At 38.8% G+C, this 26,750-nt stretch overlaps 1 protein-coding gene across 1 annotated transcript; it reads left to right on the top strand.

The window, feature by feature from the left end:
* The first annotated feature begins 8,275 nt into the window (after window positions 1-8,275).
* On the top strand, window positions 8,276-26,465 carry SH3GL2 (SH3 domain containing GRB2 like 2, endophilin A1). The gene is made up of 8 exons (XM_009946982.2): window positions 8,276-8,338; window positions 10,574-10,646; window positions 15,456-15,599; window positions 17,397-17,530; window positions 18,824-18,982; window positions 20,474-20,577; window positions 23,600-23,730; window positions 26,266-26,465. Exons 1-8 carry the CDS (start codon window positions 8,330-8,332, stop codon window positions 26,463-26,465), a joined length of 954 nt encoding a protein of 317 aa, XP_009945284.1. The 5' UTR covers window positions 8,276-8,329.
* The last annotated feature ends 285 nt before the right edge of the window (window positions 26,466-26,750 follow it).

The following is a 26,750-nucleotide window of genomic DNA, read 5'->3' as shown; positions in this document are numbered from 1 at the left end:
TACTGCTATGTGAAGAACTTGTAAGGATTGTGGGTCTGAATCTAGATCTCGTTGCACAGGAGTAAAAAACTTGTGAGCATTTGATTGTCCACAGGTCCACTAAAGTGACTGGGTCATGGTACTGTGTCGTCAGAAATAGAAATACCGTATGGGAATAGATTTTCTGCTCCTTTTCTGAACTGCAAAAAAGGCAGAGACTGGCACATCTTCTAGCTAACACAGCCACCTTTTTAATGCCAGTTTCTTCTCTTGTTTCTCATACTGGTGGCCTGCTGGGGACAGAGCGTTAAAAAAAGCACACAGTGTTCTGATTGTCTTCAGCTCTCTGGCAGCTTTTCAGCTTTTGCCAGCTTCTCTTTGCCAGCTCCTGATGCCACTCTAAACTGCAAAGGTGCTGGAGTTGTGACCAACTTTCTGGCTGAACTTAAACTTTGCAGAGACCAAATAAATGTGTAAAATGGATTCTCTTGGTTATCATGCATGCACTGCAGTGTCCCAGCTTTCAGCACACCTCTGTCACTGGAATCCTCTGTCACTGGAATGCATAATATTGATTTAAATTTCTATCTGCCCTAGGGTAGGACATAACTCATCTGTCATGGTGGGTGCCTCTATGCAGGGACTTTCCGTACAGGGATACAAAGCAGGGCACTACTACACCAGCTTTTCCTCAGCAGTTCTTCCCCTGCTCTCACCCTGCTATATTTCACTTACCAGTAGACAGTCTCCAAAATAATGCAGCGGAATTGCAGCAGAGGCTCTGCAGTAACTCCTGTCAGTGCAGAAGCTTGTGGCATACTTCCACATTGTGCACGAGTGCTGAATGTGAATGACTCCCTCTGTGACGCTGGAGTTGCAGGAATTCTGCAGTGTGGTCCTTGCTAGTAGTCTGAAAACAGAATGCTAGATCAGATTGGTCGAAGAAAGGATTGATCCAGACACCCTCTTCTCTTTGACAGCTTTAGCTGAGAATGAAAAAAATAAAAAGGCAAATTAGGGGTTGATTCTAAATGAGGAGAGTAAAAACACAGGACAGGTTGACAATGCATATTTCTTACACTGCAACAACACTGAAGGTTGGGATCCTGATCTCTTTTTATCCTTCTTGGGGAGAAGTAGTTCCACTGAGCTGTTTTGCTTTTGCTCCAGACTATCACTGCTGTTACTGGAGGTCCTGTCCATGAAGGATTTCCTTCATGACTTGACAAGCTTCAGTAAGGGCTTGTTTTTAGCACTGCCTGTTCCTGTGCCTTGCATATGTCACATCTATAGCTAATTTCCCTTGCTTTCTGACTGGCCTTCAGACTGTTAGTGGAGCTCTTAACAGGGCTATGGGCCCTACTACTAGCAGCTATAAGGGCTATCAAGGCCAAGCTATTGTATAGACATAAAGTGTACTTAGAAGATGTGAGAGATGAAGGCAAGCCTTTTAGAGTCCAGTCATAGCCTTCGCTTTTCTTGAGTTTCCAAAATCAAGTTAACTTCTTGACATTCTGCATCCGACATCAGAGTCAAAGGAACTTTTAAGGGAGAATAAACCTACCCAGCCTGCGGCTGGTGTGGTCGTGTGGTGGAACAGGCCATCGAACAAACATTTCTATCAGGAAGAAAGTGATTTCAGTGCTATCAGGGGAGGGAGTATATTATTTCCTGATTAAATATATCTGATGAGTGACATAAGGGAAGAGGAAAAGATAATCTCAGGCTTGTCTGGCAGATGGTTACCTTAGCTGCATCGTGAACATTTCTGTTAGATAAGCTCTTGATGGCAAGCTGTGGCAGGTGAAAATTAATACTTAAAATTTTCCTGTGTGGTAGGCAAGTGTTTTTCTTCATTTTGCCACGGAAAAAGCAAAGCTTCAATAGTATAATCAAAGGCTCAGTGCAAACAGGAGATGAACAATGAAGTTCCCTGGAGATTCTTTCATCTCTCTTTTTTTCCCTTTTGCCTTTCACACTGGCTTTGTGACCACTGACAATTTGTGGTGGCAGTGGAGTCACTGCGCTCCTCGGTTCTGCAAGGGGAGGATCTTCTGCTGATGAGCTGCAGCTGGCATTATGTACTGCCCTTGTAGCCGTCCAGCTGAAGAAGAGACATTTACTAATGAAATGTACCTGGGCATTACTGTATCTTAAACGCATGTTAAGTTGGGATCCTATTTTTATTTTGCTACAGAAGTGGCTTATTCTACATTCTCGTGCCCTGTCCTATTGACAGTTCCTATTTTGCACAAGGTGTTTACAAATAAAAAGGAAAATAGAATAAAATTTGAAGAATTTTAAATGCAAGGGAGAGGGTGATAAGCTTTCCTGTCTTGTGAAATCTTTCATGTTTAGTGAAAGTGTGGGTTTTACTGTTTCTCTAGCAAATGAGTGCAATGTAAGTGTAAGGCTAATCAGACGCTTCTGGCGAGATTTATCACAGCTGTTGAGTTTCATGAAGCTTTCCAAGACTAATGATATTGGATCATTTGGCTTGGAAATCAGGACTTCCCTCGTTTAGATGGCTGTTCCAGAAAAGCTTGAGCAAGATCACTCTACCTCAGTTGAAACCAGATGTTAATTTCCTTTCCAGTACAGGATAAGGTGCTGATATTTTCTACAGCCTCTTAATGTTTCTGAAGATAAGCTATCTCTAGACTAATCTGGAAAAGGTCCTTCTTTTCTTTTATATTCTGATGCCAACTGGAGATGGAGAAGTCTAAAATACAGATAATTTACATATGCTTTTGAGGTGGGTTTTTTTTTTAATCCCCGTTATAATTTATCTCAAAAAAAATCCCTCTCTTGCTTACTGTCGTTGCTGAAGTGTGATTTGCCACAAGGAAGTACGCTTTGTTATCTGCAGAGGACCAGGGCTGTGACCATAAATTTGAATTGCAGATATCTTATGTTTTCTGTGGTAACAAATTCTGATACCATAAATGCCAAACTGTGCAGGATCAAACAGACAGAAAAATTAGCCTACAAGTGGCAGTTTTGTCTTACTCAAGCATGTGAAGTGACAGAATAAAAAAAATAAATTCTTGATTAGAGACTGTGCTTTTATACATGTTCTTTTACAAATGTTTTCTCCTTCTCAAAAGCCTACAGTTCTGGCAAACCTTCACCATGTGTACACAGATTTCTTCCAATTAAAATGTGTATTTCTCACTACTTTCTTTTGCAAATCAGCTATGTCTTCCTTGTGTACACAAAGCTAACAAAGCATCACAGCATTTTAGAGCCTGTTTGAAAATCTTTAACAAACCTGAAGATGCTTCTGTTACTGCGCTTCCAGAACATAAATGCTTACAGTCACAAGCAAAAGTCAAAAAGGCAAAAACTTCACGGAAGAACTATAGAAACCTGTGGAACAGATACTAAGCAATCAGGAATGAGAAATCAATAGAGTGACTTGCATTTAACAAGCGTGAACTACAGAGAACATTATTTTTCTCTGCTCTGCGTTTGTAAGCTCCATTCATTACTGTTTCCTTTCATATTAACAAAATTTTTGTTTCTACCACCGCATCCACTGTTTGGCGATTTGATAGTGCCAACAGCCTTCCCTTTAGGGACAGAGAAGTTATGCCATGGAAACTGAACTATGTGGTAGATAAGAAACGTTGTGGAAGGACAATCTCCAAAATATCTGAATGGGAAAACCAGTCTAGGATGGCAGTAATGATAAAAGATGTGGAGGAGTAAATCAGAGTTCGCTATGTGCTTTGAGTAAAAATGTTGCTGTGCTCTGTGTTTGGAGCTATGAATGCACGCCATGAAGAGACTGTTACTTTTACTGTGGTGTGACTGCTTTGCAAACAGGGCATTCAATTTGCATCATAGGCAGAGGCAATGTATTGTGGTGGTAATCTATTCAAAGCTGTTTTCCTACTCCTGTATAGAAGCAACGCTGCCTTCTATACATGCTGCCAAACTAGTATTTAGTGAAATTAATAGAGCTGCAGGCTCAGGTGGCTACTATGTAGTTTAATGCTGATCTTGCTGCATTTCCGAGTTTGGGTAGTGACGTATCATAATGTACAAGACTCTGGTAGCAGTTGTTTGAACTATGAGTTGTTCAGAAGGCACTGTAGTACAATGCAGTGTCATAGTACTGAAGAACATGATTCTCATGGAATAATTATCTAATGCACATTAGATTTACATTAATATCTTGTGAGAAGTGAGAGATGACAGCATCAGATTCATACTGCCGTTAGTTAGGGGACTGCAGTATGAGATGTTGTACAAGTGATCAACAATGTATTCTATAAAGGCAACTGGGATTTTCAGCATATTCAGTGACTGCACAAACATTTTTTGTCCTGCACGACATGCTGCATCATGACACAGTAATACAAAAAAAAAAAAAAAGGTTGATTGCACAACTATATGAAAAGTGGAACAAATGGTTTCATAACTAAGACCTATAAGTTTTGTTGTTTCATATGAAATCCGTCAGCCAAACCACACTCCTGTCGCTATGGCTTATATTCCACATCCTATCAGCATTGACCAAAACCTTGCCTCTTTAATATTATCTGCCAGGAAAAAAAAAAAGTTTATTTTTTCCCATAAGTGTAGGATTCATGCCACTTTTACTGTCCCTACTGAAACTATTCTGGCCTGCAGATGTTGTTAATATTCTGCCTGAATTGAAATGGGATCTTTATAAAATTGCAATTTGTTCTAAGGCACATACCACTTGTTTCAGTGATATGAAATATGTAGATCCCAACTGTAAAGCATGACATTGTTAGGTATAGAAAAGGTCTGTATATTTTTGATGTGTGAAAATGTTTTTAATGACATTTTTCCCCCCACCCAGAAAATGTCTGTATGTTGAACCTTTTATTTTTCTTGAAAATATAATGGTAGTTTAATGTTAAGTTTATTGTGAAGACTGTTTGGAGGCAAGATGGAATAGATAATCAACACTAGAAAGAGGAGGCATGATCGCAACTAAATAATGTTGGCTGTGATATCAGATTAGGTCTTGATTCTTCCATGTGACTGGACTAGGAGGAGATGTAGTATTACTTTGTTAAAGACAAAGGGCCTAATTTTCATTCTGTTGCAAAGCAAAAACAAAAATGTCGAAACATCGACTCAAAAGACATAGCAAAGCAGATTTTTTTTCTGGCTAGCTGAAGCTGTTAGCTGGCGATTTATCTGACTGCTTCTGAATCTTTAACATGAGAGTAGATCCTCAGCTGATGTAAGCTGGCATAGCTTTGTGACCTGTGATAATCAAATTCAACAGTCTTAGAGAATGGTGGAGCGCTAGCCTTAATGAAATGCGTTAACAGTTGGTATGGAGGATGGATGTAAACGGGCTGAAGAAGATCTCTAAATATAGTCAATACAGTGACGACATAGATGTCATGTTGCAAATGCTTAGGCTGTCTTTCTCAGACCCACTGCTCCCAGCTGACCACTTTATATTATGCAAAGGGGGCTTAAATCTGAGTAGATTTCCCCCTTCTGTCCTAAGGGTCAAGAACGTTTGAGGTTTTATTTTTTTATATATTTTTTTTTCCTTAAATTTGAATCCTTAATTTGACTTCTCATCTCTGACTGCTGAGTGGCTGTGGCCTTCAAAAAAAACCCCAAGTATTTAAAATTTCAAGTGGGATTTTGATTCAGCTGCTCTTTTCCTGTGGTCTGTCAGTGCATTTCCAAAACAGATTTTTGTCTGGATGATGGAGGTGAAGGCACAGCCTTGAGGGCCTATGATGTAACTACCCTGAAAAGTAGAGGTCCCTCAGCTCCTGAAGGACTGAAGACTTAACAGTTCATCTCTCTCCTTTGCCTCATCTCTGTTGTCTGTAACAGTACTTGACCAGAGCTTTACAAACGCATTTTCTGCTTGGTAAATACTTTTGTTAGTCATGAGTGGCTCATGGTGGTGGTTGTGAGGATAATATTGACAAAGTGATCAAACATGGAAAGCATGTTTAGAAGAGAGGGATGACCTGCCTTTTTGACTTAGCAGACTACTCCAGCAGACTACTACTGCGCACTATTAAGAGTGTCATACATGCCTCAGCTGGAGTAATGGTGAATATTAAGGGAAAGAATAACTGCTATCGTTTGTAGATGTGCGATTGGATCTTTAGGGCACCTGTGGGAATGATGAGACGTGTCTTTGCAAATCCTCATGAACTATGAAAATATCTCAAAGTGATAAAAGTAAAGCTACAGCTAAAAAGGGCTGGAACATTAATTATCTGTGGATGCTTTGTATCCTTAGAGTTGAACTTCTGTTAGTCAAGACCTGTTTTGAGTATTTATATACTAGCATAAATTGCATACTGTTGTTTTCAGGGACCTGAAATCGTTGTGGTTGAAAGCTCCTGTGCGGATTTTGCCATATCGTCTGTAGTAGGAGGTCCATTTGCAGAGGATTCATTTACAGATTAGTGAAGAAAGCTTCTAATCTTTTATGCTTACTGTGTTACCATTTTTCACAGGAAATGCAAATGAATAGCACCTTTTAGGACATCGAAAATATCGGCCGTCCACTGCAGTATTGTTCCTAATAGCACTTGAGTTTGAAATCTACGGGGGTTTTGTGACACTTCACTAATGTCTGTAAGGCATGAGCTCAGTAATACAGACCACACAAAGTCATCTGCATTCAAGTTAATGACAAGAGAATTTCTGTGTGGATTTGCACAACTCTTCTGTACAGGAAAGAGTGATTTGTAAAGTTCTTTGTTTTTCTCGGGATGTTTCATAGTATTGATGTCTCATTAATGCATTATTTTGAGTACTATTTTGCAAGGAGCTGACAGAAAACAGACCTGATCGCCTTTTCCTGTTGCACAGATAATTATAGCCTGAATTAGTAAGTGCTTGGCTATGCTGCACTTGCAGCTTTGTTGGAGCAAACTGGAGTGAATTTGAAATTAACCAAATGTCTGGATTTTATTAATGGCATGTGAGTGATTGACTGTGGTCTTCCTCCTGTAGAAAGCTACAGAAGAGTTAACACAATGGTTGAAACCAAGAGGAAAAAAGTGCAATTTTCCATTGTTTCTCCTTCTTTATTGCAGGAATCACTTCACTAAAATCAGTAGTTACACTTAGTTAAAACAGTCTAAAGATGGTTCAGAGGCACATAGGAAGGTTTGTAAAATTAAATGGTGTTTAGTACAAAGAGCTAAAATAGGGTAGAAAACAGAAAGTCGTATGGCTGATTAATTTCTTATGACAAATACCAGCCCAGTGAAAGATTAGTACATTCACTGGATCATATGCATCTGACTTATTTGTGGAATTACACCACTAAAACACTTCGTGACTGTCAATGCAATTGCTAAAATCCATTTTGAATGGTGCTGCATAGTAGTTACCATTCGAATCTGTTACTGTCACTTTTACTGACAGTGAAGGGAGACTAGGTTCAATGTGTTCCAATGAATCAGGGAAATGAAGCGGTAGCACAAAATCATTTTACAATTAGTTTTCAAACTGAGTATTTTATTTTAAAAAATGGAGTATTTGCTAAAGACATGACACCAAAGTTCCCTTTCATTCTTTCTAATAGATAGTTCATCTGGGTATTTTATATAAAACATGTATGAACTTCAAGCTCTTGCATGGTGTGAATGTAGGGGGTTTTGTATCTATCACTTTTATTTATATACTTGATTTTTGATGGTCAAGGTCAGGTTCTGGCTTGAGTTAGTATGTTTCTGAGAGTTCTCAGGCATGTGTGCCTGTTGCCGTCTGAGTGGCTGGAGTCAGGCCTTGGGAGCTTCTTCTTGCTCTGTGCTTAGGCATGATTATTACCCTTGGTGTTGTGTTGGTACACATTGGACAAAGCAGCTGGGGCCATTTTTCAGTTCTGATAAGAAAGTTTTTAGTGCCTTAATTCCTTCCCCAGTTCATTCTATCAAATCACCTCCTTTTTCATCAGTACACGTGACCATGGGTATTATTGTCTGCTGAATACAGACCTGTCATTGTTGATTAATTGTTTGATAAGTTCCAAGATACAGACATTCATTGAACAGAGAAGCAGAGGTGTGATCTTGCAAAGACATGGTAATATGTACTTCTGACAAAGCAGAAGATCGGGTCTCTGAGACTTAAGCATTAATATATTATTTTCTGATTGTTTAACTTCAAGTGTGTTTGAAGTAAGTTTTTCAGAAAGAATGATATGTCTGACTGTTGTACCAACTTACAGAAAAAAAATACATTTCCCCAGGAAAACATGGTGGCTAGATTTTTCAGTTATTGCTGAATATGTTTGTTGTTCTTTTTTTAACTGCAGAAAGTGAGTGAAAAAGTAGGAGGTGCAGAAGGAACCAAGCTAGATGATGACTTCAAAGAAATGGAAAGGGTAAGTCTACATACAGATGCATATTTCCATTATTACCATCACTTTTCCCTTTCTAGGACACAAATCACTTGAATGATTTTGCAAGACTTAACTTTTATTCAGCAGGACCAAGCTTTCCGTTTCTTATAGAATCATAGAATCATTCTTTTTGTTTTCTAACAAAAGCATACATAATATATGGCACTCTGTATAATGCCAATATTTCATTCAGAGATTGAGGCTGATATCAGCTACAAAGCAGTTTCATTACACCATTATAGATGATGTCTGAAAGCAGAGTGTCATTCTACAAGATGGTCATTTCAGTGACAAAAGGTGCCTGTAATTCTCACCTCCTTGAGCATTAGTTAAGAGGAGCAAGAGCTGTCTGCTGAAGGGGTTTGATAGTGGCACTGGGATATTCATTCAGAGATCCTATTAGGCCACCTCCACTGGCAAAGTGCCTTGGGTAGATGGGGCTAACCGCCCAACAGGCTACTTGGTGAGGCTGGCAGTGGTAGTGCTGAGTGTTTCTGTGGAAGGGGGGAAAAAAGAGCCACAGCTGTGTAAGATGGTGATAATATTTCAGTTTGAAGATTTGGTAGGGGCAAGTTTTTTTCTGGCTTTGACTTTGAAAGGTACTATCAAATCTTGCAACACAAGCTAGTGCTAGGTGATTTGTAGGATACATATCTGGTATATAACTGATCAAGCGAAACAGAAGCTATTTATCTGTACATTTGTATAGTGAGATGGGGACAAAACCTTGGTTGGAGAACAAAGGAGAAGGACATATCCTTCAATACTTCTTACAGTGAAAGTATTGAAGTGTTGGTTTCTCCTATTCTGGTCAGCTTCCCTATGAATGTGCCACAAGTATAGGGACTGCCATCAAAACTGGAACATGTTAATGAAGATTCAGAAAACTGATGTAAGGTTTAAAGTGGAAAGTAGGACATTGCAACAGCCAGGGGTGGGTCCCATGTAGTGCTCGTGGGCGGCATGGGTTGGCAGCCCAGAAGATAAGAGCACTGAGAGTAGAAAAGAGAATGGAATAAACTCATCGGTTGCCTCCACGCTCCCCAGCTGGCCCCATGTCCCTTGCCAGCTTTTCTGCAGGTAGTGGACATGCTCCTTCTGCCTATCCCTGGCCTTCTGTTCCCTCGCCCCCACTCTCCTCTGCAGCCCTCTAGCCATTTCTGGGCTCCCTACCAGGCAGTTCAGCTACTTATTCACCCAGGGTTGGCAGACCTCTTCTGCTTCTTTGTGTAAAGCGTAGAGCAAGACCTGGCAGATGGCAGTGGCCACAGGAAACAGGAAAGACATCAGTCACAGCATGCTGCAACCAACCTATCTCAGGTGTTCTTTTTTAAAATAGGTACTTGCCATTATGGTAAAGAAGTTCACTCTGTGGGACACAAGCTACCCCGCAGAGATATGGAATGTGTCTTCATAAATGCAGAGTACAGGACAGGTTATGGCAATCCCCAAATCTGCCAAAGCAGCATTTTTTCCTTTGAGGCCCAATTCTCAGAGGGAAAGTAGTTGCATACTTTGCTATATGCAGCTTAGGAATCTGATGTGGAGTACTTCTTAAGAAAGCAAGAATTCCTGTTACAGTATAAGAAAATAATGCTTTTCAGTTCTCAGTTTTTTAAATTCCTAAATATAAAATAATTCTTCGTGGAGTCAGACAGGGGGGATAAGTGGTCGTTGCCTCCATGCTGACAGTTTTCTTGAAACTGGAAATTGAGTGATACCTAGTCTTCCTCGCCGCAATTTTACCAGATCTTGCTCTGAAAGGGGCAGACAGCCCATTCTGTCATCGGTGATTGATTGACAACTGCTTTCCCCTTATTTTGCAAGTTTTTTGGGGAATGAAGATGGCTAATTCTTCAAGTAGTTTTCAGTGACCGTTCTATCAAAAAACCCTTCCCTGTTGTACGTGCTTCCCAGGGTGATGTAAAGTATCAGCACAGTACAATGAGTCGTGTCAAATTCCTAACACATCCCGAGGTACTCTATACTAATGGCCTCACTTGAGAATGAATCTGCAATAGACTGGTGGACTCATGCTTTTGTAATTTTCTAGGTATTATCAGCATTCCAGTACTAAAGCTGTTCTCAGGGACACAAAAATAAAATTATAAGAAGAGTAACAGAATTTATAAGAACAAAAAGACGAGAGAAAAACATCTTCCTTTTGTCTAACAACATTTTTTCATGTTTCTTTTTGTATAACTCTCTGTCCTTTAGAAAGTGGATGTTACCAGCAGGGCAGTTATGGAAATAATGGCAAAGACAATAGAGTATCTTCAGCCCAATCCAGGTAATGTAATTTCACAGTCTCAAGGTACTTGCAACACTTCTTGAAAATACCTTTTCTCACCAATACATAGTCTGACAGATCTCATCCTCGCTGGTGCAGTTAAGATTAACACAAAATTGGTGAAGTTACCATGAAATAAAAGACAGAGATGAGTACAGGCCTCTGTGTTAGGCTGTCAGGGGGAAAGGAGACTGCCTTTGGGAGGCTCGTTTTCTGTTTATGTGTTCTTGCTTTAGGTAAGGGGGCAGCATATTCACAGAAAACAGGTGTACTAACTTGCAGGCATTTGAATGTCAGCACTGCCATCATGGGAGCTGGAGATGGCTGTGGGCTCCCCAGGGGCAGCAGGGCAGGGCCTGGCAGCCAGGGCCCACCCCCCCCCCCCCCCACTGCTCCAGCCAGAAGCAGGGCAGCCATGGGGCACTGGGGCAGCAGCAGCTGTGGCCATCAGACACCTCCTTGGGTGTGGGGATGGGCCAAGGCCAGGCAATGAGCCCACAGGTGGGGATCAGATCAGTCACGGTGAGGACATCTGCATAAGACATCTTTCTTCTACAGTCCCATTCATTCACCCCATGTGAGGGAAAAGGACCAGGCCATTCTTGCAGACCATGGGAAGAAAGAAAAAGTTCGTAAGCAACTTCCTCCAGGGCACAGGAAGAGGTGTAATACCTTTCACCTGGCCCTGTATCGACTTCCTGTCCTCGTTAGAGTTACTGCAAAAGGGAGGGTGCAAAAGAGCTGTTGATGCCTAACTGGAAAAAGGGCAGATAAACAGCTGTAATCAGAGATTACTAAATTGAACCTTCAAATTAGAAATAAGTGATTGGTTTCCATGGGTACATGAAAGAAAGGTTTTGTGATCTGGCTGATGGAGAGCTGCATGCTCCTCTCTTGCTAAAGGATCCTTACAAGTAGGGGTGATCTGGAGCTGTTACAATCAAGTAAACTATTAAATTCAAGAACTTGAGGATTTTCATAGTGATCTAGGAACATCGGCTGCACTGATGGGGTCAATGGAGTTATGCTTGTGGAGAATTAGCGTGAAGGTAAAATAAGGCCCTCTACCTACCTAAGTATCTTAAAGTTTCATAGAAGTACAGACCAAATTCACTCATTCACTGTGAGGAATTTGTTTCCTAATAGCTGGGAAAAAATTTGAACCAGTGTAAAGTAGTTTAACTCCAGTGTGGTAGGATTAAGGACTATTGCTGGTATAGCTTAATTGGTAATATTTTTATGTTAGACAGCAGAGGAAAGGGGGATAATTTGATGATGCTGCCAGTGGACTGAAAAAAGGAGGAATAATATTTACAAGTTCAAGAACTGCTAGAGAGAAAATAATGATGACTAGAACAGTTTCTATGTCAACAGATGAAATATATTTATGACTTTAGTCCACAGTTTCATTGCTCATCGTCAACAGGCACTCTGCAGGAAAAGCAATAGGATTGACAAACATTATGGGGCTAGTGATAAAATTGTTAACTACTGTCAAGCTGCTGTTGTGCAACATCATGTACACTGAGTAATAAGGTTTGGCTGTTTAGTGCTTTTCTGGCTGCCTTCCTGACACATCTTGAGTGATTATGATTGCTGTGAATCATGAAAGAGGCTCACAGCAATGGCAGAGAGCAAAATTTCTGGAAGTAGCTAAGGGTGTGATTTCAGACACCTCAGGCTGCAGTGCTGCAGGGAAGAGCAGTTTCCATTCTCTAGCTACACATCCTCATCTGCTTGTGACACATACAAGTAGAATCAAAAAGCTAAAATTGTAATAGGCAGGAGGAAGATTTACTTTCTTGCATATCAAATGAGATCATGTTATTCATTCCACAACTGGGCAATGGTAGCAGATGGAGTAACAGGAAAGAAGGACTAACTCACCTGATCTTAGATTGTTTTACGCCAATTGCAAAAGGGATCTCTATAGAGAGAAGAATTGCATGGAAAATTTCTTCTTTTTTCTATAAAATAAAAAATTTTCTCTTTGAAATTCTCCCTATGAGTATATTACTATTTATCTGGGGCATAAGAAATACTGATTTTCAGTGTTTCCTGTTTGTTTTCTCATTTTCATAAAAAATAGAAACATTACATTGGGAAGAGGGGGAAAAATTAATGAAGAAAAATTCTTTAACAGCAATATTTAACACTTTATTTTCTTTAAAAGTTTACCTGGGTTTGGTAGGGAGAAGAGGGTTTGGGTGTAGCACACATTCCTTGATAAGTAAGATGTGCCCTAAAAACATCCGTATCCTTAGATAACATAGTACTGCAATGCTAGAGATCAATTGGTTTATTTTGAAGGGTCAGTAAATGAAGTATGCAGCATTGTCTAACTTCATTAAACAATTAATGCTGAAAGGGAAAGGAAAAGGGAAAGGGAGAGGAAAGGGAAGGGAAGAGGATATTAAAGACAAAGGTGAATTTATTGAAAGAGGTGTTGGGCTGAGGTGAGTGCGAATGAAAAAGATAGCTTTGTAGACGTCCCATTTACGAAAAAAACTGAACGACAGCTGAAAATAATTGAAATTGAACATGACAGAGGCTCAAAGACTTTCCATGCAGATGTACCTGACCATAATTTAAAGAAAAAGAAAGGCAGGATGAACAAGATTAAATGTACGAAGAATGAGCAATTGAACCCACTGCTGAAGTTTCTTTGGAACTTTTCTGGTAATATTCTTATGATTCACCAAGGCTCTGTTAACACTTAATATTAAGGTGAATCATTAGTGAACACCGTGAAAGTCAGTGTAAAGGAGAGGGAGTGCAACTGGGAAAAGAATCATGCATTCAGGTCACTTCCATGTGGTGTTCTGTACATGTCTGCCTGTCCTCACCCAGGTTGGAATGTAACTTAGAGAAAAAAGCATGTGACACTAGCACAATAAAACAATAGAAATGAAAGGGTTCAGGACAGGACCTTTAGATTGACTGAGCACATACTTACCTCTGCTCCCATGGAAGTTACTGGAATCAACTGGAAGATTCTCATTACACTTATCTGGTGGATGTATTCTAAGATTTCCTACTAAATCAGGATTCTAATGTAATCATTATTAAATGATTAGATGAATTGTTGAAGCATGAATTTTTAATACTTACCTTTCTTCTCTTTATGATTTATTTCTTGCCCTTCCTGTATTGTGCTTTCATCTCTCTCATTTTTTCCTGTACCTTTGCTTTCTACCCTTGCCTGCCTGTCCAGAATATAGCCACTTCGTTTTTTTATATTCCCTCTTACATTTTTTTCTTTTATTTCTGAAAATACTCCCTTTTGTTCCTGTTTTCATTCAACTTACTGCCTCTGTTCTCCTGACTGATTTTGTTTGTGCCTTAGTTTCTTTTGTGCTTCTGTAATTTCCCATTGCCACTGTAATTTTGAAGCCATTTTTAAAGGCCAGAAACTTCATTAAAATGACGTTTCTTACACTGAAGAGTCAGCCAGTCTGCTGACTAGTTTTGTAGTGGCTAGAAATTCAGGTGCTGAAAAGCATGATCTGATGACACTCCAGGGTACTGAGAAAACTTACAAAAACATAATTACTGTATCTTAAAGATGTGTTATCCTTTCGTAGCTCCTTCTCAGGCAAAATAAGGTCTATGACACTTGCCTGGTTTTCCTGTGTCTGTGTCTATGTCTGTGCATGCATTTGTATGCCATAAAGTGAAAACATATTCAGCAAGGATCTCTTGATACAGACTTTCAACAATAAATTAAAAGCAAACCACTTGTTGACTCCAGTCTGCTGAAGTTTTGGTTTGTTGCAGAAATGCCTGCAAGGTTGAGTTTTGACCAATGGAGTCAGCACACAACAGTGTGAGCTACTAATGTTTTGTAAACAGAAATATTAACTCATAAGAGCAACTAACAAAGTTAAGCCTTTAGAAGGAGGAAGGTAGAGGAATTCATAGCTGTCTTCCTATAGCACACACAATAATGTAGGTAGAAAAACCCACTGAATCAGCTTTGCTGGCAATAGGATTTAGCTGGCAAAATTTGAAGTCAAGTGCCATTAATTAATTCACTCTCTGCAGGCCATTTACATTCTGTATTTGCAAAAATTCACTAAAGCACATCATCAAACAAATTAGTTCTTTTATGTTTGCTGTCTTTGTTTTCATCAATTATGATAATTGTGTGCTTTCTTCTGATCTGCAGTTGTGTATCTGAAATAAAATACAATCTAAAGTGCAGCTGAAAACCGTATTGAAGTAGGAGTTTTCCCAAATCACTATAAAAAGCAGAAAGTGTTTCAAAGGTTATTTCACATCATGTTTGGGGACATAGGTTATGTTTAATATTCTACAACAAAAAAACTTAGAAATATTTAAAAGATGTGAGGCGCCACAGTTTTAATCTTGAATGTACCTAGTCTGGACTTTTTCTTGAGAGGAAGGCTGGCTCAATCTGGTGTCCATCTGGTACCTGAGGATTTTAAGATTAAGATTTTAAGAATTAAGACTTTTGGGCATAGCTTAAAGATTTTTCTACCTGAGTTGTAGCGTGAGTCAAACGTGCTATCTTGGAAGTGTTCCTGGGCTTTCTTCTGTCCAAGTCATTTCAAGGGAATCTTTGACTTAAAGTTCAAGACAGAGCCTCCTCTCTGGCCTACCAGCAGAAGAACAAGGTCAGTGATCAACAACACTTCATTCCTTTGGTCTGCAAATAAGCTTAGTCCTTAACTTAGATAATGTCTTTCAAATGCATTGTAGGTAGCTCAGATAAATTCAAAGAGTGCATTCCTGTCTGTGTAGTCAAACTATTGCACGTTTGTAATCTCTGTCACTTGCCTACTTCAGCTTCCAGAGCTAAACTCAGCATGATCAACACTATGTCAAAAATTCGAGGCCAGGAAAAGGGACCGGGTTACCCTCAGGCTGAAGCCTTGCTGGCTGATGCGATGCTGAAATTTGGACGAGAACTTGGAGAAGAATGCAACTTCGGTAACTTGATTACTTCCCTTTCGATTATAATGCAATAAAAATGGTAGTAAAATTTAATGTAACTTTCATTATTAAAATGTTGTGCTCTTATAAAGGAAGAACTTGTACAAGCAGCATCAGAGTTCTGCTTCATCAGACTTTTTCTTTAAGGTCGGTGTAGGCCTGTTGACTATATCTTTTGCAGATTTGGACTAGAGATTTTTTTCTTGTAGATGAAAGTCAAATTGTTTCCATTTGGACCCATATCCATATAGGCTTTAGCTCTCTGTCATAGATTATGTTACTGGGGATACGTTGGGATGAAAGGTGTACATGTTCAGGAATCGTAGTGTTGTGTATGCGTGTGTACAATAAAACCTATTTGTCTGGAGAATCCTTATAATAAATGCTATTGTCTTCATTGCAGGCAAGGAATAAAGGCTAATAGATTCTTAATGGACTTTGACTTTTTTCTGACTAAATTCCACATTTTTAAGGCACTAGTGAATACTCTTGTCTTATCTGTCAACTGCTCCTCCCTCCAAGCATGAAATGAGATTACAGGTGCCTGAATTAGAAATGTTAAACTGAGGCTTAACATTGTGTTCTTCAACACTAGAGGTCTAACTAAAAGAGGTGACATTCACAACAGGATCCTTACTCTTTCTGTCCTATTTGTGTGGACTTCTCTGTGGCCATTTTTATATGGCAACACACAGGACCCTGAAATAGGACTGTGAAAATTCTATTTCCTGTTTGAATCTTCATACAATGTTGTTCCTGGCCTAAGGACATCTGCAATGGAAAAGTACCTCCTGGTTTGTTTTATATCATTTACTAGTTAACTTGGCAGGTGTAGGCTGATTTGTGCTAAAGATTACTGAATTGTTTTTTTAATTGGTTGCCTCTCATTTGCTACATTTCAAACACACTTTTAGAGGGAAGATGAAGAACTAATAGAATTCAGTTTGTGCAAATTGCTGTATATTCCCTGATGATTGCAGAAGCACACAGCAGAATAGACACATTCTTAACTAATAGCAACTATTATGGCTGTCACTCTTCATCCAGGTCTGGCAGGCTCTCTAGTTTGCAATGCATTGCTGGCATCCATTGCTTGGGAGACAAAACTCCTGATTTCTCATATTTTTAGGTTTTCAGACTCTTTGTGTTCTTTCAAAGTGGATTTTTTTTTCACCAGCCTACACCTCAAGCCAGGGAGTTGTTTTTGAGCTTCTTGCCTTTGTTTTTATGCAGAGGAGGTAAACCAAATTAATCTTGAGGAAATCTCAGAAGGCAGCTAATTCTTGTTTAACATTTTATGAACTTGACTAGTATGAAGTCAATAGTTTCATAAAAAAAATTGTTCATAAAAAACATTCTGTGAACTTGTTAAGAATTTTATGTTTGATAATGTCACCAGTCTCACTGATACAAACAGGGAGACCTAGACTTGCATTAGAGCTATTTTTGTATGCAGTCTAGTGTCTGGTGACTGCAACAGTGAAGCAAATACAGATAATTCTTTTCTAGCATGTTTCACCAGAGTGAGGAATGAACAGACAAGAAGATGTGTGGAGGAGACTGTCTTGATACAGTGTGGATTCTCAAGTTCAACTGTGTAACAAAGCATAAACTCTGGGGGCTGCCGAAGTGTAAAATCCGTGTTGGCCTTTCACACAGTGTGTCATACTCTGTTTCCTTCCTAAACTTGAGATTTAAAATTAAGTGTTAACTGAAATTTCTGTGACTCAGTTTCATTCTACAGTGATTTGGAACTAAGTTATTTCGAGATGAGCTGGGTGTCTTTTCTTGCAGGACCAGCACTTGCAGATGTGGGAGAAGCTATGAAGGAGCTTTCTGAGGTCAAGGACTCTTTAGACATGGAAGTGAAACAAAACTTCATTGATCCACTTCAGAATCTCCATGACAAAGATCTAAGAGAAATACAGGTATTGACCTCAATGTGGCACTTTAATAATGCCAAATGTGCAGACTGTGTGTATGTTCAAAATTTATGTTAGTTGTGTAGTTTAAAATTTGCAGATGATCTGATTTTAGTCTCTTTTGGGTTGAGTTTTACTTTTCAGTTCTGTCTCTCTTTTTGATGGTTTAGAAAGGGAAAGATCAAAATTCTAACACTTTTTGATGGTAGCATTGTCAGACTTACGCAGGTGTGAACACAGTACTGTAATCCTACCATTTGCAAGCTCATTTCACTAAATAAATGAACAGATGTTTACATTCAATTTTCTAGTGTATGACATGTGAGGGCGTTTCAATAGTTGCTCTAGACTGGCACTACTCTTTTGTCGATATGAAGACTGTGTGTCTGAAACATTCCCAGGAATGTTTGCTTTCATGAATTACATAATTAAGAAACCAAGAACCAGCCAGCATTTACAGAGAAAAGTCTGTTTGCACACATACTTCTGCAGACACATTTTTCTAATTGTGGAAGTAAAAGTGGCTCTCAGTTCAGCAAATGCGTATATGTGTATATATGTATGAGTACTGTTCCTCTGAGCTCAGTAAGGCTTTTATATTGTTAAATATATGTGGAAGAAAGGTGTCTTAGGCAGTTTAATATAATTTACAAAGTTGACAAACTTATAAATATCATAATAGATGACGAATTGATTCTCCTGAGGGAAAGTTAACACCTAAAGTAATCATGCTTGTGCTGGTAGCATTTACTTCTGGCCAGCTTGATGTGGCAGCTGCTAAACAAATTGACATGAATGTTATGTCAGTTAACAAACTAGAAGATCTTTAATAAAAGATAACATTAAGATCCTTTTGTGGTCTGATGGAAATGATAAAAATATCTTCTGTGTTGCTTTGTTTATGAAAAATGTTATGCAAGCAAAAATGTTCTGACTTGTGCTTTTAATAGAGATTTGTCTTAAACATCTAAGGGAGAACTGTAGTGTTCAGGTAATTCTGGATCAGAGTTAGAACGCTAGAAACTCACGTATCTTTTGTACAGGTGGCAATTGCAATTATCCATTCTGCGTGGCCTTTTTTTAATGTTGAAGGTCTGTCATTTGGACAGCGTCACACTGTCACTTAAGTGATACCGAAAACCACCTACTTTATTTTTCTGTATTTCTCCCATCTAGGAAGGGTTGGTATACAGTAAACATACTTGCAAAGGTGCAGGACTACCTGATTACAATGCAGTATAAGGAGAGTTGGGGAGCATCCTTTATTCTTGTGCTTGTGTTTGCATTTTTGTGTTTTAGCATCACCTAAAGAAAATGGAGGGTCGACGCCTGGATTTTGATTACAAAAAGAAAAGGCAGGGCAAGCTCCCTGATGAAGAACTTCGCCAAGCTCTGGAGAAATTTGATGAATCAAAAGAAATTGCTGAGTCAAGCATGTTCAACCTTCTGGAGATGGATGTGAGATATCCCTTGTTAATCTTTGAGCTGAATCTTAAAAAGATTAAGATACTGGTTCAGCAGTAAAGGCAGTCTAAAGCACTCTGAAACTTGAAACCCTTATTAAATCCATGATGCCACAGATTCCTGTCACTGTACAATGGGGAATCATTTGCCTCTTATTGGATTCAGTGAGAGGCTTGGAAGCTATAGTAATGTACAGCATTCAGATGTTGGACTACTTTTATAGTATTTTACAGGTAACTGAGCTAAAGAACATAAATCCTCTATAGCATCGCTGTGCTTCCTAACTGCATAATCAAAATATCTTTCTTCTTAGAATTAATCTAAGTCATGACTTTTACTTAGCTGTGGTTTTAGGGTTTGAGCCAATGCTTTTGCTCAGGAGTGTGGGCTGCTGAGAGGATTGGTAAAGATCAGAGATGATGAACTCACAACCCCATGGTCTCTACTGTAATCAGATGCAATAGTGAATAGGAAAGCCGAAGTTAATGTGACTGCTCAAATCTGACTCTGCAGCCTATTTTTTGCTTACAGACTGGGTTAGAATTCAGCATCTATTACGTTTTTTTTGATCTTCTATTTGTAATTGATGTTGAAACTGTAAAGTCAAGCAAGAAGAAAAATTCTTTTGGAGGAAAAAAACATTTCAGCTGAAGTCTGTCTTACAGAATATGTGGTGAAAGGACACTCAGTTTAAATATTTCTGTTGAAGTAAATTATTGGATTTATTTAAAGTTTAAATACATGCCTAATTTAATTCTTCAGTTTGTTACCAGATTGTTCTAGAGGGGCTGTAACAAACCTAAAAATATTTGCATGTTAGAAATTAAATATAGTTGTGCTGAAATGAAAGAGATATAACAAGTTTGTAGTTTTAATCCTTGTAGTAACATCCAACCTTGTGTGGCCAGATAGTGCTGGCCTTCATTACACCATTGCAGCATTGAGTATTATGGAAACTGCTAGCAATTGCATTGTTCACACAAGAGTTTTGGATGTTTTTTCCCCCATGAAGTAGAATGCTATCTGTCTTTACTAGAAATACCCTGCATCCAAAAGCATGTAATATCTTCCTGTTTTGGTCTGTTTCACAAGCCAGAATACAACAGCATGACCATAGTCCCCATGGTTTTGTGCCCCTCAAGGGCAGGGAGGGAGGGAGAAGGTGTATTATGCTCTCATTACAGTCTCATTTTTACTTTCATAGTGTTTGCTGAATGAGGTAAGTCTGTAGGCTGCTTTTCATGCAAATCAGCCTTGGAGATGATAAGCTGAGAAGAACAGTTACCTTTCCAAATCAGGTGATAACCAGACATGGTAATGAATAAAGACTGATATGTAACTATTTACGAACTACAAAGATGAATCAAGTTTTTAAAGAGATAAGTAAAACCGCCTTTGCAGTGTCAGTGTGACAGTGGTCTTTACTCACTATTGCTGAGCTCTTAGTACTCACCTAAGATCTGATGTTTTAATGTCAATCCTCAGATTGAACAAGTGAGCCAGCTTTCTGCTCTTGTACAAGCCCAGCTGGAGTACCACAAGCAGGCCACACAGATCCTACAGCGAGTTACTTCTAAGCTGGAAGATAGGTAATGCACTTTTTATAAGTTTGTTGAATTGCTTTTTTGTTTTACAGAGGTAGAGAACTTATGAGTAGAATGCAATGCTGTTATCTTTTGCAATTTGGTAATTGTATGTTTATGAAAACAGGGACCATTTCATTAGGTAATTGCAAACTGAGGTTTTATGTTTTGGAGGTGCATATACTTCTGAGTATGACTGAATGAGGATCGAGTTCAGGAAAGCATCTCATCTCAGTAAAGCTGTTAAAGGTGATTTAGCTGAAAGCAAGTGTTGATTGTTTATAAATACTGGAAGTCAGTGGAACTTAAAACTTTGTATTCCTTACCATTCCTGCATGTACTTCCAAAGTAGTCTTTCTGAGAGAAGGTGTTAATGACTGCTATTGAAAAAGGGTATCTTGTTACCTTCTCATCTACCTGAAGATCTTCCTGAGCCAGGTAGTGAGACCCCCACCATTTGCTACCTTATTAAATTCTCCTTGTTTCCAGATTTATTATCAGATCACACTTGATACAAGGCCTAACTGGGTTTACCTCTCCCATCCCCTTTTCTGTAACTGTGAATGCTATCTCAGAATTGATACAGTATCTTTTTAATAGAATTTTAGAATTTTTAGTTTAGAATTTTTGTTTCTATCAACACAAATATTTTCTGACGTCATTAGTGTAGATCTGGTACTACTGGGTCTGTCCTTGTTTATTTTCTCAGAGTGCACAGTCTGTAAGCCTCATCCAGTTGTAAGTCTTAAAATTTATTTGCAATTAGGAGCGGCACTTGTTTTGGTAGGTAGGCTGTTTCTGGATACAGTTTACAGTACTTTCTAAACAGCTAACAGAATGATTTTCAGCATTTCCAAATGAATACTGCAATTCACTCACTTTACAGAAGCATTAAAAAATCATCAGGAGCAGGTGGGTTGTTCAGTAGTCGATAAGTTGTTCCGTAAAGTCAACATACCTCTCTCAGTAACAGATTTCTCTTCTTGTATCAATTCAGACATCCTTTGCCCTTTTGAAACTTCTGCTAAATGGTCAGTTTCTTTGATTTAAGTTTCAGCTATGAATGATTCTATCTTTTCAAGAACATTGCATCAGACTGATGGTAAATCTTTTGCATAAACTCACTGTGCCTCCCTGATCATAAAGGTCTGATGCCTAAATCATCCGTTGTCCACACCACAGGACACAAATTAGAGCGCTGTGATACGCTCGTGCCAGACATTAAGCAGGGATGTAGAGCCATTACTGTTTGAGCTACTTGTCTTTTGCTGCTGGTGATATGCATGTGGCAAAAAATGCATGGCGCTGGGTTTTAAGCGTCGTTTCTTTTACCATATGGACCAGAAAGTACATAATGCTTTACTTTTAAGCTGAGCAAATTCCTTACTGTTCACTCTCAGTGATGTCTACAGCACACATTGCCAATTTTCTGTGGAACTTGTTCATGCTGTTGTTTGGCATGGACAAGGTCTTCTAACTGTTAAGACCTGTTTAAAATATCGCCCAAAGAATTTAAAAAAAAAAATAGTTAGACTGCAAAAAGGACGAAAAATTTGAAAATGCACTCAAGTCTTCTATTCTTCTGGTCCCTTTAGATTAGGCATCAAAACTTTCTTCAGGAACCAAGTCATAAACTTCCTTAAAATACTATGATTCCAAGATCTGGGACTTTAGAAACTTGGCAAACACTGGGAAACTTGCAATAAAATTAATAAAATCTGGAAGATCAGCAAAGGCTTTTCCTTTTAAACTCTCTTTTTCATCAAGCAAAAGAGGCTGCAGTTTTCAGGACTGAGTATCGTGACAGAGCAGCTGGGAAGCAGGAGTGGTTTCCTTCAGGGTGTTTCTTTTCTTAAGAAACATGGCTCGCGCTGAGCTTTTGGGTAGTTTTTAGCAAGTCACTAGAACTGTCACGTTCTAGTTCATAATCTGTAAAAAATGGTGTTTCATGGAAGTATTAAGTGTAATAGAACATAAGTATTTCTTTCTTCAAAACTTCACTGTTTTGAAAAAGTAACTTCTGTTAATGAGTGAAGCAAAGCCTTTTATTTATTTTGTCAACTTCATTAATTTAAGTTTTTAATATGATTGGTTTTTTGTTTGTGAAGAATAAAAGCAGTCTCTGGGGACTGACTAATGTTGATAATAAATGGGATGATGAGGAAACTCTTGTTATCAGGCCCAAAACTGGTTAAATTAGGAGCAGATCTTTTCAACAGATAAATCAAAATGTGCTCCCACAGCAAGTCTGGGGCAGATCTAGAGAAGGTTAGAGATACCAATCCGTTCTTTAAATACAGAGGTCCTGACTCAAGTGTTCTTCCATACACAGTATTAGAAATTTATATGGCAGTTGCTCTGCATAAGCTGCTCAGATTCTGTCATTATCCCTTCCCTGGATTTTACCCTGGAATCTGAAAATGTACCCTTTCCTAGAAATTCTAAATTTCTTACTTAGAAGAATAAGTTCAAAATGAATGATACATAATATTTTCATTTTAAGAGTCAGGAAAACTGGAACTGTGTGCCTTTGTGAAGCAAGTATTCCAAATTACAAATAAGCTAAGTCTGCAACTGAAGTCGGTACATTCCCACACGGTCTCCTCACAAAATGACAAGACTTGGCATGGACCAACTGAATAGTTGAGGCTTGCCAGGGATAGAAGCAAAAATCATGCTAAAAATTGGGGCAGAGATGTTTGTACAGCTGTTTTCTAAGCATTGCCAATCACATAACAAGATTATTCTCCATTAGAAGGTCTTTGTTATTGTTAGAATAAAAGAAGCCAGACAAAATGCTACATTTCTGGAGGGAAAGAAAAATTAACAGCCTCATGGCATAGTCACATCAGGTGTTTATTGGTGAGTTAAACTAAAGTTGCAAACAAAAAATTACTCCAAATGCCAAAATTTGTTTAGTCTGGATGATTGGTGGATGGGAACTTCAGCCATGGAAATAAAGATGTTTGGTGCATCTCACCTGTTAACAAGAAACTAAATCTTGATATTCAACTTCATATTTTGGCAGAATAAAAGAGGCATCATCTCAGCCCAGGAGAGAATACCAGCCCAAACCCCGTATGAGCCTGGATTTCACAACTGGTGACAACACTCAGCACAATGGAGGAATATCCCATGCCACCACACCCAAACCATCAGGTAATGGCAGTAGCAATGTGAGAAGAAAAGCCAACTCTATCTGAAGTTTTGTTACAATGCAGAAATCCCATGCTTTCTTCTAGAGATTTGTTCTTCCATAGTGAGGGAAAATGAGAATGAGGATAGTAGAGGAGAGAGCTGTTTCAGCTGTGGTTTCTTTGTAAAGTGTTCACATCCCCAGCCAGGAGAACAGGGGTGGATCATACACTGCTTTATATGTGTCCTTCAGTCAAAAATTTGCTGAGTCCTAGAACCTCAAAGAGATGCTGCCATGCTAAATTCACCTTGAAATATAGATCTTTACAAAATAGACATTTAGAAAACCAAAAGAACAACTAGAAGTTTTCCATGAAAATGCAGAACCCTCAACCCCATCCCAAAACCTCCATAATCTTATCCTGCTTCTTAAAACCAGGTATTAAAACACAAAGAGCCTGAAAGTAAAAAAATCACTTAAAAAAACTGCACAAAGCCACCCAAATTATTTTCTTTGTCTAACTGGGAGCAGCACAAGCAAGATTAAGCATTTATATGACTGTGCGTAATTATGATCTTAAAGAAGTGTTTATTTCGTATCAGCACATACTAAGAAAGCCGTATGATTTGTTTCTCACAGTAATGGTCTGTTATCCTATGTCATGGTGGGGGCTGTCCTCTGTCCAGACTCTGACCTCAATTATTCCAGTTTACCTCGGTGACAATTGCTAGCATACTCCAGCTTGCAAGCCTGGATTTTTTTCTTTAGATCTTTAATCAGGATTTCGTAGTTTCCCGTCACATCCTGGTGTGAATATTTTATGTTCTCCCAGATACAAGCAGCAACAGTATCTCCATCTGTCACCTGCAACTGGGAATTTTTTTTCATAATCTTGCAAACTCCTCACTATGCTAGCAATGAGGGGGATACATGCTCCTTGTGCATGAGCACGGCTTGAGTCTTGCATGCTAAAGCTGTCCTCATGCCACCAGTAATTTTCTTCTTCACTTTTTTTTTTTCCTAGTGTCATGAACACATGTGTGTGCTAAGGCAGTGCAGACTGATGTTCCTAGGTCACTTCAGCATTCATGTTTTCCTCTTCAGGGAGCAGTTTTTAGCATTTTCTTCAGTAGGGGTTCTTTCTCTTGAACTGTTTATCAGTTTCAGAGAAACACCACCTTCTTTGAAAATTCTTTAATGTATGTTTGGGTTGGTTCATTCAAAGCTCTGATATTCTGTAGTCATTAGAGTTTATTTGCTAAGTCTTCTAAATTTCAACTGGTAGTAATGAGGATGCCAAACATGTGTTGTAAGGCTTGTTGATGCCAGCAAAACAGTCTTCATGACAAACAAAGCAAAATACACTGTGGCCGGTATCTACAGAAATGAAAGAAGTTTTCACTACAAAATTTAATAAATTAAATCTGGTATTTGAAACACTTGCTCTACTGGTATCTATAGAAATGGAATATTTTTGTCCTAAAACAGCTCAAGCATGGGTCTTCTAGCCATGGTGAGTGGGTAAAATGAATATACAAAAGGTTTGAGTCTGAAACTTATTCATCCTGAAGTCAGTATACACAAAAAAGCAAAATATGTGTTCTTAGAAGTGCCATTATGGTGGAGTGGCATGTGTCAGTTCATTCTGACCATTGAAAGTGCATGAACTTTTAATATGGAAAGTCAGGTAGGGGTATAAGATTCCTTATGATTTAGTGCTGCTAAATCCTAAAGATTTTGACCAGTAACAATTTTGCTTTTGATAGACTTGAAGCCATAGAGACTTTGAGGGGGAAGGAGGTAATATGAGGGATGGAAGGAATATTTGTTAATTTCATATAATGTATGAAAATCTATTCTAACTAATGACTTAGAATAATATCCATTAGCCATCCTAAAGGGTTTATGGTCAGATGTTCGTGAACTAGCATATTAGAAAGCTTTCCATTTCAAACTTGTTTTGAATCTCCTGGTGGCCCTGCAATCAAGTGTTTTGTGGCAAAGGGGAGAAAAGGTCTTTGGAAACATCACATTAAAATTCAGAGGATTAGGAGCATACACAGTGGTTTGCAGTATATCTGTACCAGTGAAGTTTTTCAAATAAAGGACAAAGACACAGTTATATCTTCACTGTTGTTTTAAGCTACCCCTTGCACTACTTATCCGAGGTAAATAGACAAAGTATCTCTGTGCAGTAAAGCTGGAAATACATTGGGGCTTTTGCTTTATTTTTTTTGGTCTGTTTTGTAAACAAATAAGAATTAGATTTGAAAGTAGTCGTAGCCATGCTTTTAGGTGTGGGCTTGACTGTAGGTTGGTTCTTTCAAGATTCTCAGACATTTACTAGCAGTTGCACATGAAAACTTAAGGCTGCCAAAAGCTAATATCTGTCTTCTAATGAAGTTTACCAGTCCAAATTTAGATGTTGTCAAAGAACTGTCGTCAGCATATAGGTGATACCAGACACAGCAAAATCTATAGTGGATACAGTGGTAAAAAGGATACTGTAACTCTTGAGATTTTTAAGCACATTGTTTCTTTGTGTTTCTTCTCCATAGGTGTTCACATGGATCAGCCATGCTGCCGAGCTCTGTATGACTTTGAACCAGAAAATGAAGGGGAGCTGGGATTTAAAGAGGGTGATATCATCACCCTCACTAACCAGATTGATGAAAACTGGTATGAGGGGATGCTTCATGGCCAGTCAGGTTTCTTCCCCATCAATTATGTCGATATTCTAGTTCCATTACCCAATTAGAATGGCTGATTCACAACCTCTGACCCAGATAGTTGTGTCAGTACCACTGGTTTCAAAATGCTGCTTCTTACACCTTACAAGTGCAAACTGCAGTGGTTAGAGTCATCAATTCCCACTGAGCATCTTTGGTTTACGTGTTGTCATACTATGTGGTGGTGATGCGTGGTGTCTTCTGAGCCAGCACAGTGTGGGTTAGTCTATTGGCCTGGCGGTAACCAGAGCCATTACTGAGATGAAGCTGGGAAGATGATGGCAAGCAAAGTAGGCAGCTGATAGTGAAGTGGA

The sequence above is a fragment of the Leptosomus discolor genome, chromosome Z (genome assembly GCF_034619465.1).
Source record: "Leptosomus discolor isolate bLepDis1 chromosome Z, bLepDis1.hap2, whole genome shotgun sequence".
Classification (NCBI taxonomy): Eukaryota; Metazoa; Chordata; class Aves; order Leptosomiformes; family Leptosomidae; genus Leptosomus; species Leptosomus discolor.
The sequence above is the reverse complement of the archived record's forward strand: the minus strand, read 5'-3'. Positions and strand labels throughout refer to the sequence as shown.